Source organism: Lagopus leucura, unplaced genomic scaffold (assembly GCF_019238085.1).
Source record: "Lagopus leucura isolate 7727_CA_CO unplaced genomic scaffold, USGS_WTPT01 Super-Scaffold_100014, whole genome shotgun sequence".
NCBI lineage: Eukaryota > Metazoa > Chordata > Aves > Galliformes > Phasianidae > Lagopus > Lagopus leucura.
Genome location: NW_024962268.1, coordinates 264,539 through 280,977, shown reverse-complemented (window position 1 = coordinate 280,977; position 16,439 = coordinate 264,539). Strand labels below are relative to the sequence as shown.

The 16,439-nt window shown below is 36.5% G+C and overlaps 1 protein-coding gene across 2 annotated transcripts in view; it reads right to left on the bottom strand.

Moving 5' to 3' along the window:
- Positions 1 to 6,211: 6,211 nt before the first annotated feature.
- GLIS3 (GLIS family zinc finger 3) overlaps positions 6,212 to 16,439 on the bottom strand; it is a 154,392-nt gene continuing 144,164 nt past the window's right edge. Inside the window, exons 8-10 of one of the 2 annotated variants that reach the window (XM_042875341.1) lie at positions 13,148 to 13,326; positions 7,480 to 7,662; positions 6,212 to 6,401 (exon numbers count right to left, since the gene is read on the bottom strand). In XM_042875341.1, the coding sequence (XP_042731275.1) occupies positions 6,265 to 6,401; positions 7,480 to 7,662; positions 13,148 to 13,326 (499 nt within the window). In that variant the 3' untranslated portion in view covers positions 6,212 to 6,264. The remainder of the gene's footprint in view (positions 6,402 to 7,479; positions 7,663 to 13,147; positions 13,327 to 16,439) is intronic. The other variant, XM_042875340.1, reaches the window with a different exon arrangement.

The window sequence follows — 16,439 nt, the reverse complement described above, 5'->3', positions numbered from 1 at the left end:
AAGCTTAGAATATTGTGTTTTTTTGCTTGATTTTTTTCTTAAAATCTAGTTGTATAGCAAATGGAGCTTTATTAAACTACTTTTAATCAGGGTGCTTTAGTTATGAATACAGGAATAGACTCCAGATCTGGCATATGTGCATGGAAGAACTGTAACTAAGTATGAACAATTTCTGTCTCATGACAAATTCTGATGTTTCAAACAGGGTTTTCATTAAAAAGATAGGACTGAAAAAACAAACACCAACACTTCATAGAATAAAAAATACAGCCTACTTGCATTCAGAAATGATGTGCTCTGCAGGAAGTTAGTTGTCATCTAGTTTCTTTACTATTTTGCCATAGGAGAGGCTGCAGGGCATCATGAAAAAATGATCCAGCAAAGGCAATCAATCCGAGAAAAGCACATGGCTTTCAGGTATTTGATGTTACAACACACTGTGTACAGAACTGGTATACCTCTCATTTTATGGGCTGTTTCTACCTAAGAGAAAAACTGAATGGTGAAACACAAATTCAGCGAAACACGGTTCTTCAGGGTAGCTCGCAATATTTTCCAAGCCATGGGACTAGTTTCTTATATTAAACTAAAATGCACCATGAGAATTCCCTGAACAGAGGTCATTTCTGGTAAACTACTCCTAAAATCACACACACACCAGTCAGTGAATGTGGACTTACTAGTTTTGGTTCTGTTCGTAATTGACTCAGAGCCAACCTTGCTAGTAATTCTGTAATAGAATCAACTTTGATCATTACTATCAAAGGGCTTCAAAAACATACTTTTCTCCCCATTCTTAGAAAAGTATTTTCTTTCACTGTCACTGCCACTTCAGTCTTCTTTAAAAATGTAAGTATATTTGCATCACAATAATTTATGAGTTTTTATTTTCTCAGAATTCTAGTCTAATTTAAGGATGTGGTAAGCGAAAATCTCTTCTTCGTAAGCATGCTGGATTTTCAGAATGTGTTTTGGACAGTGTAGACATTAGCATACATTAACTTCAGTCTCTATCTTTTGTCAGCATTTTCTCTACTGCATAGTAAAAAAAAAAAAAAAAAAGAAAGCCTCTCCTCACATCAGATGCTTAGAAACAATTTCTCAATTGTTAGAGTATGTTAGAAACACTGCTGTAGCCAAACAGAAAAGCAGAATTGTGTTTGATAAAGTCAGAAAACTGTGTTAAAAAAGAAAACAATAAAGAAAATATCATTGCACAAAAATGGAATTAAATGTTCCTATTTTATTTGTGCCTCCATAAGGGGTGTAAATGTACAGAGGCATACACTTGTCTCTCTAAATCTCTAGCCCCACTGTAAATACAATTAAATCTAGTCTTAAAACTCTTGTCCAAATATTATTTAAAAAAAATCTCTGAGATACATATATTTTTCCATCTGCTCCTAATTATTCTAATGCACACAAATACTAGTTGTGAAGGACAATGACTAGAGAAGTCTTCTGCATGGCATTTCAAAATAAGTCATTCTAATAATCATGTCATTGAGATATATTTTCAGTTTTATTTTGTACCGTATCCATACATCCTTCTTCTTACCTTTTACATTAAAAAAAAAAAGGGAAAAGGATAAAAATAACTTATGATTACATGGAAAATAACAAATCAGAAATTTTACTGGTACTAACAGAGAAAGAAGCATAATTAATTCTTTTAAAATTTTATTTTTCATGGTATATGACAAATACGACTTTAGAACAAATATCACCTAGATACATAGTATGGCAAATGGACTTCATAGCTGTATATGTAAATATGTATAAATATATAGAAAAATTGATTCCCACTTTCTCTTCTCACCGAAGTGCCTTGTGTAAAAACTATTACACAAGATGCTGCTTTCTGTACAGAAGGACTTTTTTTCTTAAATAAAATCCCATCCAGCTAATTTTAAGTTGTTGACTTTAGCTTTACCTGATCCTAAAAAATGGAAAAACATATAAAAATTTCATACAACAGACAACAGAAAGTGCTATTTGAAAAATTTTGCTATAAAATTACACAAGGAAAAGAGGATAAACAGTTAAAATGTAATTTTTATATTCACATATATTCATAGAAAGTTGAAAATATAATATAATTTGACAGATTGTGTCTGGAATGAAATACTTCAACATTCAGTACTAGTAAACAGCAACACCTATGTGTACGCATGTATAAATAAGTGTATATATATACATTGAGAAGGAGATTCAAATACATGCACTTCCATGCACTCAAACACTCACACAAATACCCGATGTGCTATCTGAATTTTCAGATCCATTATAGACCCATTTCTAATGCAATGAATCTGAAAACAAAGAAATGTATGAAAGAATTATTGTAAATAATTTCATTAGAATATTGTTTAATGTCCACAGTCTAAAATGACTTCATCATTTAGATATGAATCCCTTTTGAAAATTAACACTATCTAGCAACTAGAAAAATAATACAAAAATCACTGAGGCACAAGTATTTGCAGGTAAAGGAACTGGCACTACACTATGTATTTTCACAAGCACCATGTTTTTTTTTTAATAACATGATAAACACAATATCCTACTTCAGTATTCAAAATACGTGAGACAAAATATGGTTTTGTTGTTTTGTTGCTTTTTTTTGTTGTTGTTGATGTTGTTTTCTTTTTTAAAACAGTTGTGCTCTGTAATATACTAATCTTCCAAACTGAGTCCGGCTGGAAAAAGAATAATGAAATGATCATTAAGAATCCCCCTTGTCTATGACACATAAGTAAACATTTTATAGACCAGTAGGCCACAGTTATGTGCTTAATTAGACTGTACAGTTCCTTTTTAAGACTAAGGATCACAGAAAGCTGTACACTTTATGTGCATATATACAAGTTACATATCCATGCGTATGAAAGAATGAATGAATGATTTACAAAACTTTCCTTTTTCATATGTAACTGATTGTATGTGAAAATCACCTTCTTTTTGAATTCTGTTTTCCTGCTTTTCACCCATAACTTGAAAGCCCTCTCTACTGGACAGCTTGTGCAATCAGATACAAAAAGAAATATTTCAGAAGTGTTAATAATCAAGTTGGTGAGTAGCAATGCTTTATGGCACTCAGCCATTGGCAAATTCTGGAAAACCATGTGGTTAGGAGAATCTTGAAGCATTCCTACATATACGAAAGTACGAATTTACATATACATACATCTGTATACACTGGGCCCCAAATATGCTCCTACCGACTTTGAAATAAACAAGTGTAGTCCTACAAGCTTGAAGTGTTCAGCAAGTCTAGTTACTCCTACTGAATCAAATTATGCATATGCAGAGATCACAGAGTAGGCTTTAAGACAGCACACAATTAAAGCTCTACTAAAAAAGTCTGATGATACACTAATGCAAATGAGCTGCCTTTTTTTTTTTCTTTTTTCTTTTTTTTCTATGTATCTTAGAATCATAGAATCATTAAGGTTGGAAAAGATTTCAAAGATCATCTATTCCAGCAGTCAACCCATCACTACTATGCCCACTAAATCTTTAACAGCCTATCCTCACTTTTCTTGAATACCTGCAGGGATCGTAACTCCACCATTTCCTTGGGCCACCTGTTCCAATGCTTTCAGAGAAGAAACGTTACATGATATCCTCCTCTCCTGATGAAACTTCAGGCCATTACCTCTAATTTTATCAGTGGTACTAGGAAGAAGAGATCGGCTCCCACCTCACCACAACCTTCTTTTAAAGAAATGAAAAGAGTAATAAAGTCCCGCTGAGCCTCCTCTTCTTCAGATTGAAGAATTCCAGTTCCCTCAGCTGCTCCTTGTAAAACCTCTGCTCCAAACACTTCACCAGCTTTGTTGCCCAACTTTGTATATGCTCCAGGGCCTCTTGTAGTGAGGGGCCCAAAAGTGAACACAGTATTTGAGCTGTGGCCTCACTGGTCTACTAATACCCCCTGATCCTGTTCTAGTTTTCCGGCCTCTACAACACAATTTTTGTTGTAACAATGATTGTTGTAGCAATCCAGCCTGTCCAGATCCCTTTCTAGGTCATTCTACCCTCAGGCAGATCAATGTTTCCTGTCATCTTGGTGTCATCTGCAATATTAGTGAGGGTACATTCAAATTTGTCCAGATCATCAATAAAGGTATTAGACAGGGTTGGCCACAATACTAACCCCTAGCGAACACTAATAATGACATGTCACCACCTGGATTTACTAAAGTCTAGGAAGATTACATCCACATCTTTTCCCTCATCCAGGAGGCAGGTCACTTGGTCATACAAGTTGATCAGGCTGGTTAAGCAAGATCTGCCTTTCATGAACCCATGCTGGCTGGGCCTCATTCCCTGATTGTCCCACACTTGCTGTGTGATGCACTCAAGATAATCTGCTCCATAACTTTCCTAGTACTGAAATTAGGCTGGGAAGCCTATTGTTCCCCATAATCCTGTACCTGTGTACAGAAGCCTGATGTTATTTAACCCAATGAAAACTACATATGGTAACAAGACGTACTAATGCAAGCTGAAGCAGAGTGACACATCTACTTGTGATATGAGAAACAGAATAAAAAAGGGAAGAATTTAGTAGGGAATTCTCTGTATTTAAGCCACAATTTTACTTGCTGGTTTAAATAATTTATCTATGTGGCTTGTTGATATCTACTTTGCATATATTGAATGAAAATCTCTTACTAAAATATGGAAGCACATACACTTGTATGTAAGAATATAATTTAGGAATACAATCTTCAGAGGATTACCAGTGTTTGTAAATGTCTGACATAAATTCGTCTATGCAATAGAATAGCAAATTAAATAAGGAATTTGACCGAAACTGCATTCAACAACTCTGAAAAGCTTCTCAGGATAAGAAAATTTGTGCATAAATAATTTTTTTTTTTTAAACTGATGAGTTATTTCAGAAGCATAATTACTATCTCGTCAGTGTGTAAGAATCTCTGATTTTTTTTTTCCATCCTATTAAAACAGATTGTAGGAATATTATGATGCACACTTTGCAGAGAGTCCACAAAATAGACGAAATTGGATTAATAATCTTAAAAACTCAGTCTTACATGATATTACAGTTACTCTCAAGCTGTATATCACCACAGTGATGAGATATCTGTACTGCAAAATACTGGTTTTAACACATCTCTTGTGGCTTACACAGGTAATCTGATTTTATAGTACATTGTACAAAATATATGAAACAGAGCCAGCTGTTGAGTGGAAGACACATAACCAACAAGTCCAGTTTTACATTTCTAATAATCAGAGGGAACATAGCAGACTTAAGAGTAGTTCATTTTTTCTTTTTCTTTTTTTTTCTTTTTTTTCCTTTTTTTTTTTTCTGGAAATGCTGTGGATTGCTTTCAAACCTATGAAATTTAAGGAAACGTATTTTGAATTTTCCTATAGAGTACTATAGCACATACAGCAATAAAGCTCTACAACATAGTTAAAATCAAAGTTAGAACATAATATTCTTATCTAGCTGTTGTGCTAATAAAGATTATGTCCATGTGCCTTCTCACGTAGTGCATTTAAATATTCTTAAAACTGCAAAAAAGAACTAGGTCAGAAGAGATGTTGGAGAGATATCAATGGCCACATTGTATGGTTTAAATACAGAGGGATGGGAAAGTCATCTAAACAAGGCCTGTAAGGATCTAGAATCAATGCTCTTTGGCCTCAGAAAGAAGATACACACATGCCTCCAATGGGTAATACCAGGATGTATGTCTAATTCCTCTCCCTTTTTTTGTTGGTGTATTTTTAACTTCAGAAGCACCATATGCAAGCACACTTCCAAAAGTTGTGTATCTTTGAAATGTCTGCATTTCTGGTTTTGCTTTGTTTTTTTTTTTCTTTCTTTCTTTCTTTCCTTTTTTTTTTAAGGAATTTTCTAAAGTGTTCTTCTCAAAGGTTACAGCTATTCAGATTAAGAGGATTATAGCCAACAAACAGTTTTCTTATTCAGTCTTTGAATTCCCTTTGAGAAGTTAAAAAAACCAAAAAAGTAGAGTTGCTGTGCCACAGAAGAAAAGAAAATAAACAATCCTAAGGTTTTGGCAAAATTTTCTTTCTCCAAATGCTTTCCTCAGACGGCTGCCTGATTACAGGATGAATGCTTGGTGATTTTTTTCCTCTCCAGTGTGTATGTTCATCCACCAATATTCATACACAGCATTTTTATGGAGAGAAAAATTTTGTAGAGAAATATCAAAAGGGCAATATGAAATGGGATCAGGTTCTCATTAGAGTTGGATGATTTTAGCCTTCAGTGTAGACAGAAGAAAGCTGAGTGGGACAACGATCCACTGAATTTATTGGTAGGAAACTGCTATCCTCTGGCACGCTGTGGGTCGAATCACCAAAGACACCTGTGGGCCCTGCTGGAAAATCATAAACTGAGAAAATACAGAAATAATTCATTAACTAGGACAACTATATCACAGAGAATACCCTAATACTTAGGCAGAGAACTGGACATTGCTTCTAACCAAATGGACAAACAAAAAAAGCAAGCCAATGTAGGTACAAAATTAATAGTTAGATAATCTACTGCTTACCAAGGGAAGAATTTCAGTTCTATCAAGTCTGAATTAAGCAGACTTTATCGCAACTGACATTCGCCCACTTAATGGATGCTTCAATTGCTACACTTTTTAAAATAAACTTCATGCTTGGTTATTGAGTCTCACCACACTCAGTGAATGATATGTATTGTCAAACTCAATTCTCATAAAGCAGCCCCTTAGTAAAGAAGTTACTAACTTCAGCATATGACAGATGTAAGCAAACGAATAACTGCTTAAAAATTTTCATCTTCTTATACTGTGAGACTCTGCTCTGAAGTGACACGGCTGCATTGGCTGCTCACTGCACTACTTAAGGATAAGATGTAGAAGAGATTTCAAAGCACAGTAACCATTAAGTGAAATCATCCTGTATGGAAAGACAAGAAAAAACAACAGCATCATTCTGATTTTCCACAGAGAGGTAACTTTCTCCTCTCCAGAGCAGCACGTATGCCCATTCAGGCATTTTCAGTTAGGAAGAGACTAAATTATGTGTGAAAAGAAATTTGGAAGGAAATGTGAATAACAGAAAGCAAAATTGAGGGTTTAAGTTATCTCAGGTCCCTGCTGCAACTCTTCTACCAGACCAGAGTGGCTGCACAAATATCACACAAGTCTCAAAGGACTGTATTTCAAAATGAATACACGAGCTAGTGACTCTCTGACTACTAAGGAAGATTATGCCCTTAAGAAACCCTCAGAAGCACAGTTTGCATGCAAGCTAGATGTTGGAGTGATCCATGGCGACTGTCCCAGTGTCCACCACCCCAGAATGGTCTGAAAACCACCTCCTCTTTGCAAAGAGTCAATTCTGTCACGGCTGTTCCCAGACACATTCACGGCTGAAGCAAATCTAAATACAGAAACTGTACACAATCAATTCAGAAAGTCCCCAGCTGACATTTACCTGTAATACCAGAGTGAGCTGAAAAAGTTCGATGAAAGACACCAAGTCCTGCCTGACCCACTGATGCAGGAAATAAACAGTCTTCAAAGGGAGGAACCATACTGCAAGAAACATTGTGTTGTATGTTCTTCTGAGAGTCAGGATAATGTGGAGGGCAGAAAGTTTGAAGCTGTCCATAAAAACCTAGAAGAATGATAAGAAAGTGGTCAGTAAAATACCTGGATAGAGATAATAAATGATAGTACATGTAATGTTGACCATGAAAAATAAATGGAGAAATCCTCACTGCAGTAACACCAGGATTTCAGTTATTTTCCAATGGTAAAGCAGCTTTTATATAATGCTCCCCAAGACTTCCTCCAATTGCTATTAATTCCTAATGCATTTTGTTTCTTAGACTTTCTTGTCTTGTTTTCTGATAGCACTGACTGACTAGATGAGATTTTTCACAAGATTTCTTTAATTCTGCAGTTCTGCTGTCTAAACTGAGAATATCCAGAGCTTGCACTTGGCTACTCCGTGAAGAATTTAAGAAAAGAGTTAATTTAAATTAATAGAAGGTTACTCCAGGAAAGTGTGAACAAAAAAAGAGATTCAGTCTTGATGAAAAATTGAAAAAATGAATCCAATCTTGAGGATCTCCCACTGATGTTCAGACAGCTGGCTGATAGTGGGGATACCTGCGACACTCTGAAAGGCTGCTTGTTAATGATCCATGGGGCCTGCTGTTTGTATGCACAGGATTAGAGTCTCTCTTGCTTTTCAGCAGAATATGACAAAAGGCCTTTGGGTTCTCTGTAAGAGTAGAGAAAGCATCAGGGAGCTATCCCAGAGGATAGATGACTGTAAGTAGAAAGCAGAGAAGATCCTTTTATGGAAGCTTGAATTTGGAATCACAGCCTACTGATGATATTTAAGAGGAATATGTCTAAGTATCTCATGACACCATCAGCCCCTCTGTTCATTACTACTGATGAGAAATGGAGCATCAGCTTTTTAAGAACAAAGACTTAAGAATAAAGTGTACTTTACTTCCACACCCTGACACAAAAAAATCTTCCAACTCATATCCCTTTACAGAGGTATACTATGCTTAGAAACTCACAATGATCACAAAGCAGCTCGCAAACTTCTGCTGGATTGGGGGCCATGACTGCTGTTTGCTAAAGCAGCACTGTGTCTACATACAGATAAGGTAAACCATAGAAAATATGGATGGGAAAGTAAAAAGGTTGCAATATGAAACATGCTGTATCACTTTGTCATCTGAAATCTGGGAAGAAAACCCTCTGGCTCCAATGTGGTGTTAAAAAGAGGCATTCCTTTGCTCTTCACAATGCACACCAGACAACTTGACCAGCAAGCACACACTCTCAGAGTTCAGGTTCTACATTTATACAGTTAAGACATATCTGCATATATATGTACCACATACATATGCAGTACTTTAGCATACATATTCACTCTTTTTCAAGGTCTCATAGATACATGCTAATGTCCCTTTGGGTGTGCTCAGTGGTATTTAGGGTGGTCAAGTGCCCACCTACTTCTTCCCCTTTTTTCACCATCAGCTTCATCACGGAAACCTTTGACAAACTTTCATTCATTTGTCCTGAGTTTGGAATATTTCCATTGCTTATTAGGCCACAGTGAGCCACTTTTAAAAAACAGTGTACAAAGAACCCAAGGAAAATGTCCTTGCATGTTTTGAGGCAAAAGACAAAAGTATTCTACTGTGACTCCAGTACTTCTTGTGGGGCAAAATCATTGAGGCAGAAGGTAGAATATTCTATTATGTTCCCAGGGCAAAATTATTGAGGAAAAACAAGACTAAGTTCACCCACTAAAGCTGAAATGTGAAGTCTTAGAACTATCACTTATGGATTCCTTTTGCTAAACTAATATATTGGTTCTTAAACTAATGTACTAATCCCTGTTGCAAAGCAAACCAACCTATATCAGCTTTATATAATATTACTGATTTTGCCAAATGGGAGGAAGGATGCATGCTTTAGGAATCTTACTACTCAAATTATTTTTCCTTTGAGACTATATTTATGTGGTCTCCTGCAAGGAAGCATAAAAATATTGGCATGTATAACATATGCATGAACTGAGACAAAAAACTCACTATTTCAAGGCATGAGGACAGGACAGGATCATGGACAGGAAAAGACAGCCTGAACGTATGCACAGGAACTCAGAACTTACAGAGAGGTTTAGGTAACAATGTTGAGTGAAATACAGTCCTTGTGTTTTAAGGTGTAGTCTTGAAAGACAGTTCTGGGTACACAATGTGAGAAAAATGTCTAATTTGCACATACATAGCAAGGGTTTAGGCAGAGCAGTTTCATGGAAAAACACAGAAACAATAATACTTCACCTTCACACAAAAGAGGAAAAGAAGAAAAAAAATGAAGAAATAGTAAGAAGAGGGGTTCATCTTCAAAAGCAACCTGCAGATGTGTACAGTAGGCTTGAGGTCACAGGTTCTGCTCGCTTTAGAGAGGCTGAACGCTTGTAGCTTTCATTGTCTTTTGCAGGGGCTGTAGGCACTTGGCAGCGATAGCTCTAAGATGACAGTTTCATTTTTTTTTCTTTTAAAGTTTAACTCGAACAAAACTGAGTCATACTTTGAAGCGTGTTAGGAATTTACAACCTTTTCAATTCTTAAATGTTCAATTCTGACATTTAAGAAGCATTTGAAGCAAAATAAAATAAAATTAAAGAAAAAAAACACAATTGCCATCTAAAAATTGACTTAGAAATTACATAGCTATTAACAGCTTTTGCTTTTAAAATCAATCTTTTTCTCAACCAGCAAAAGGACACACTCTGAAAGTTTACTGTTGAGTCAGACAAGTAACCAGTAACAATTATTTCAATCTGATGGTCTGAGCCAGCTGGCAAGACCCCTCAAGACACATGCTGAAATGTCCTTTCATACTGCTCTGTACTCATTCTCTATTTGTGCCTTTCTCACAGCATCCTGTTCCCGATGCAGAACAATCTGGCAATAACTTTGGCAGAAAAATGACTTACCTTGGGGTTGAGCTATTGTGAGTCACATTCTCTAGGTCTGCACATTCTCTACTCCAGCAAAAGAATATTGTCTAGAAAAGTCTGAGAAGCTTTAACCCATTAGCAATTAACCAACACGGTGCAGAGAGAGCTAGGGAAGTGTATAAAACTCTTTCATTAACTGATAAACCAAGTCCCCATCTATTTTTCTTTAGAATGGGAGAGCACAGAAAAAATCATTTTCTTTTTGGAATTCAGTATCATAAACATCCATCTTACATAATAGACAGTCATAAACAAGAAGAATCAGAAGAGGGAACATCATTTTCCATCAGTCAGTTACTTAGCACTTTTCCAAACGTCTTTCCCCATTTTCTGCAGTGCATCAGGTCACAGTGCAGAGCTCTTTGAACTGCAATCCAGACATGACACAGCAAAATCTAATGATTTTGGGACCTTTTGATTTGGTTCACATGGTACTACGTCCAAATTAATTGCACCACTTGCATGATGCAAGATAACATGAAGCCATGAAAATTTCAGGCCCTAGATCCTAACCATACCTGACCCTTCTTTTGAAGTTACTTGTTAGAGAACTACCTGTAGCAAGAGTTTCCTAAATTTTTACACACTTGTTATAAAACAGAAAAGGGAGATGGACTGGGTGATAAACTTCCAGAAACTGAACATATCTTTTCAAGATTGCAACTCTGAATTGTATTAGTTATGCATTTCTAAATTAATTAAAACATACACATGAACAATGTACACACAAGGTTACATAAGTCACGTTTCTCTGAATGCATACACTATCTCCAGCATCAAAGAAGCCATGACACGGAATACATAATATTTTTTTTACTGGTATGATAACATTATTTCCTGAGGGAAATTAAATACTTCTAAATTTAATGAAATTGCTGAATATTGCAAGAATCTCTTCTAAAAGCAAGAAGCTTTTGTTGTTTATCACATGCAGAGCCTTGTCCTGGATGATGCTGAGCATCTGAAAATCAACAGTATGCAGCCCATCTTAAATTCACTGTTGAAATCCTGGTCCACATAAGTTTGTGATAGAGCACTGATCTCACTGAACTAAGAGGGACAAAGATTTAATTACAGATATGTCACAGGCCATGACTGCCGTGATTATCGTTTTCACACGGTTGGAAGTTTTTGACTGACATCTATTTCTGTCAACAGTCTGCTTGGCATCACAAAGCTCTCTCAGATAATATTTTCTTAAGGAAATAATTACAATTGCCATTGATAAATATACATTGTGAGTGAGTATTCTTTCCAGTTGTCTTTGCCTGAATTGCTTCAAAATGGTATTTCTTTGCAGCTCAATTCTATAGCATTCGCTAGGTTAATTACACAGACATCAAGTAATCATTTGGTAGCATTGGAATGTGAAGAACAAAAGGAAAAAGAATGACAGGGAAGAGCAATACAGACATATCACACATTGTACTGCCAGATGGACATGCAAATTTGGAACGCTAGAAATGTATCTATTTATTTAAATCTGATTATTGTTCATGAAAAAAAATAATTTACTAGTATATCTGCCCCTATAGTTATGCTAGTATAGGTAACTCATATCAGCTAACAATTTTTCAAAGAAATGGCAGCCTCTATTGCATTGAATATTTTGCAATAATTTTTTTTCTTTCTTTCATTATTTTGCCAGCACTGGTCATCCTCTTAATTCACAAACACATGTATGTAGTCTACTACAATAACAATAAAACAAGACTAGCACATTCCTTTTTCCCTTCACTCTCACTCATGAATTCTGCAAAGTACCTTGCGATCCTGCTTCATGGCTACCCCTAGAGAGACTGCTTACATCATGGAAAGCAAATAAATGGAACAAGCCCTTTTTTTTTTCCCCCCAATATATATTTCTTATGATATCTACTGTGATAATTCTCAGGAAGCTTGATCAAAAGGCAGAATCCCAAAGACTATAAAAATGCACCTTGTGTATGTTAAAATTACAAACATATATTTAAACAGTTGAGAGGCAACAGTGTTACTTCTGTCAACATATTTCTGAAATGCGAAGGTTAATTACCATTCAGGCTTTGTACCAGATTAAAAACAAATTGAAAAACAACCTTAATATTGATTTCAGCTGCTGTTAATTTTCTTCATGACTATATAAGTCTGTATTCGACTGATTAAACAGAAAGAAATAAGTTTTGTAGAAAATGTTTACATAGTGCAAGTGGGAACACAACTTTGCGAGACGTGTATGCTAATAAAAGAAATTTACAAAATTGAAAGGGAAAAAAATATTCCACTGCTTGAAAACCTGGTAACACTTCGTGAGAAAAGTCAGGAGTGATAAGAAGCATAACAATATTAAGAAAATTAGAGACAAACACATAATTACTTGCAGTTCTATTTCAATAGCAGCTTTGAAAATTAACCTGAAGCAAAACTCATCACTCCATAGACAGATGCATAAACATTATTTAAAGTATGAATTTCAAGAAATCCTGAAAGCAAGGTCCCAGAAGGCTGTATCTTTCAGATGGAAAGGGCCCTTGAAATGCCAGTGTCAGCACTTGCAACATTTTATTTGAAGCCAAGCAGCACTGACAAGCAACTAACATAAATGATGAAGCTTCTTCCTTACCTTGGATGTGGAGATTATTTGGCTGAAAAGGGTTTGATGCTGACTCATATGTCTTTAGATGCATTCCAACAGGCTGCTGAAGATGAGGAGGCTGTGGAGTCTGTCTCTGCATCACAGAAGGAGGAACTGAAATTCTTTGGGGGCTAATGTGTTGAGGAGAAGAAGTAAGAGCAACAAACCTAGGAATTCAGAAACAGACAAATATATTAAATGCTGTAACTTTAAGGGAAGCATTGAAGATATTTTCTATTTTACTTAGATCACTATAATGCTTAGCAGTTTGCAGATGTAAAATCTTCTAAAAGAACTGTGTACAGCCCAAATATGGAGAAGATATATCCTCAAACCACAGAATCACAGAATAGTTGAGGTTGGAAGGGACATTAGGAGATCCTCTGGTCAATCCCCTCGCTCAAGCTGGGATACATAGAACAAGTTGCCCATGACCATGTCTGTGCCAGTGGTTGGTCTTCAGCACAGTATCAGATCCCTGATATTCAGACAGAACCTCACATATTAAATTTTGTGCCCATTTCCACTTGTCCCAGCACTAGGTACCATTGAAATGAGCCTAGCTCCATCCATCTCTGCTGGAGACCGTTCAGCCTCATCTCCAGGCTGAATGGTCCCAGCTCTCTCAGGCTTGCCTCACAGGAAAGATGCTCTGGTTCCTTCATCATCTTTACACCCATTGTTGGACTTACTCAAGTACATCTATGTCTCTCTTGTATTGAGGAGACCAGAACTGGATGCAAAACTAATGTGGCCTTTCTTGTGCTGAGCAGAGGGAAACAATCACCTCCTTCAAGGCAATGCTTTGCCTAATGAAGCTCAGGATAACATCTGCCTTCTTTGTGGCACAGACATATTGTTAGTTCATGTTCAACTTTGTCTACCAGGTCTCTCAGGTACTTTTCTGTCGAGCTTTCAGGTGATACATCATTAGCTTTGATAACTGTGAAATGAAAACACTGAATTTTTGCTTTGTGTGGAAATCTCATTTTAGCTACTGTAAGTAGGTTTTAAATCATAGTAGTAGAAAAAACCTCATGGGGGAACCTTATTTCTGAGGCACTGCCTGTTGTGCCATAATAAGACTCTGTGCCAGATATCAATAAATAGTTGTCCTTCCTCCCGGGCAGGAATTGGTCTGTTCTGGTGAAGGGACACTGCGAGGAGGTGAACAGCAGGTTCAAGTTTTGAGTTCCAGAAATCCCTGTTCTATGTATGTTGCCTGAAACAATTTGAAAATAATCTGGAGGCAGTATAAAGTCTATGAAGGCAAGTGTTAAAATGCTTCCAGTTGAGATGACATCAAAATGTTGATCTGGACTCAAAGTGCAAACTTACAAGCCTGGCAGTGGAAGAGAAAGGTTCAGTATGAGATTGATGGTGCAGCCACCACACAGGTTCATCATTTCATCTGCTTAGTATACACAGCTCTCTCACTACTGCACTACAAGGAGACACACTACTAAGCATGAGGATTTTATGGACATTGTGTATGTTGTTTTTTTTTTTAAATCTATATGTCCTTTAAATTGCTTATTGAAAAGCATATTACAAATAGGTGACAGTCATTTTTGAAGAGGGAAGGATGTGGTTACAAGAACTGGGGTCTCTACCCCATGTGACCAAACTACCCACTAGACCAATGGGATCAAATCAGTAAACAAAAGCTCAGCAGCCTGGGCTCAGGAATGGCTTGCTGTCACTTTCTGATTCATGAGGTAAAAGCTGGGAAGGCTAATAAAATGTTCATGCAGGACGATGAATGAATACTGACGTGGCATTCCTACTACAGAACAACCACTCTGCTCCCAGAAGTAGGCTGCCAGCTACACTGAGCAAAAGCACTCACCCACTCTTCTCTGTGGCACGTAGGCTCAGTGGTTGCTGATATGAGAGACTGTTGCTTGCAGTTAACACAGCTTGAAAAGATCCTATAGTGTCAGTCTGATCCCTGTTCTTCTAAGACTAGACTTCAGTACACTACATAACATTCTCTTTCTTCTTGTAATAAAGAATATTTCTCCTGTAGAGGTCTAAAGAAGCTGTACATTCATCCTGAGTACAACAGATGACGCAAGTCCAGTAGGAGCGCTATAGAACAGCTTTGGAAAGGGTCATTGTGCAGATAATCACAACTAAATCCAAGACAATTGAAATATTTTAAGCTACAGCTCAGAATCAGTTTGTGTGATTTTGACCTTACCTGAAACCCATTTATTACATTTATTACATTTCTGGTAGATGCATAACTTACATTTGTAGTATAGCAAATGTCAAAATTTTTGTATGATTTACTGCCTATCCAATTTTCTTAGACAACTGAATTTTTAAGTACATTAGTTGCATCTTGGATGGACTTCGTGCTGATTTGCTATTAGCTTTAAAGAATACATAAGCTACTACATAGTTGGAGGAAATGTGTCATCTGAGTCTTTAATGCACCAAATATTTCTTTATTCTACATTACTGATGCAGTGTACACCTAGTATGCACCAGGGAGGAAGAAAACAAAGAATGATGCGTTTCAAAACAATACTAGACAATAATTTTCAGAAAAAGATAACCAAATTTTTGTATTATGCTGAAAGTATCAGGAATGTTTTCAAAGAGTGCCACAGCTAACTGGTCTTCACAAGAAAGGACTGGAGTGAGTATAGCAATCCCACAAAAAGAGTGTTAAATGCTACCACAGATGAAGAACAATGTACAGTAAGTTTTTATTACTGTGGTTATTTGAAAAATCACTGGATGTGATCCTTGGTGTTTTCACAATTTGTTTGCGAAAACTGATTTCTTGAAAATGGTTTTAAGCAGCTGCCAACAACAGGCAAAATGTCCTTTTCAAAACTCAAAGTGATAAAGCACAATTTTAAAATTCTCACATTTGATTTAACACCTAAAAGACCCTCCCAATGACAGTACTCTACTTTGTACAGCAAGACAGGACTCTTTTTCAGTAGACTCTAGTGGTCTTTATAACGATTTATGAATCACTTCATGAATTCCTGGCTTACTCATATGGGTGACTATAGTTATCTACTTCTACTTTCCCTATGCCCAACAAAAGAGAAACTTGGACTTGTCTCAGTCCAGATTTGTTCCCAAACAAACCACAGCGTGTTGCTGAGGGAACTGCAAATTTAATTTTGCTTCTGGAACAATAAGGACTGGTTTGTAACCACTAGGAAATAGACATCAATAATTGTTGCCAAGTGCTGCAGTCCATGTGGTCAAGAACCAGCCAGGTTTGCAGAAGGATACCCTCACTCATGCTTGCTGG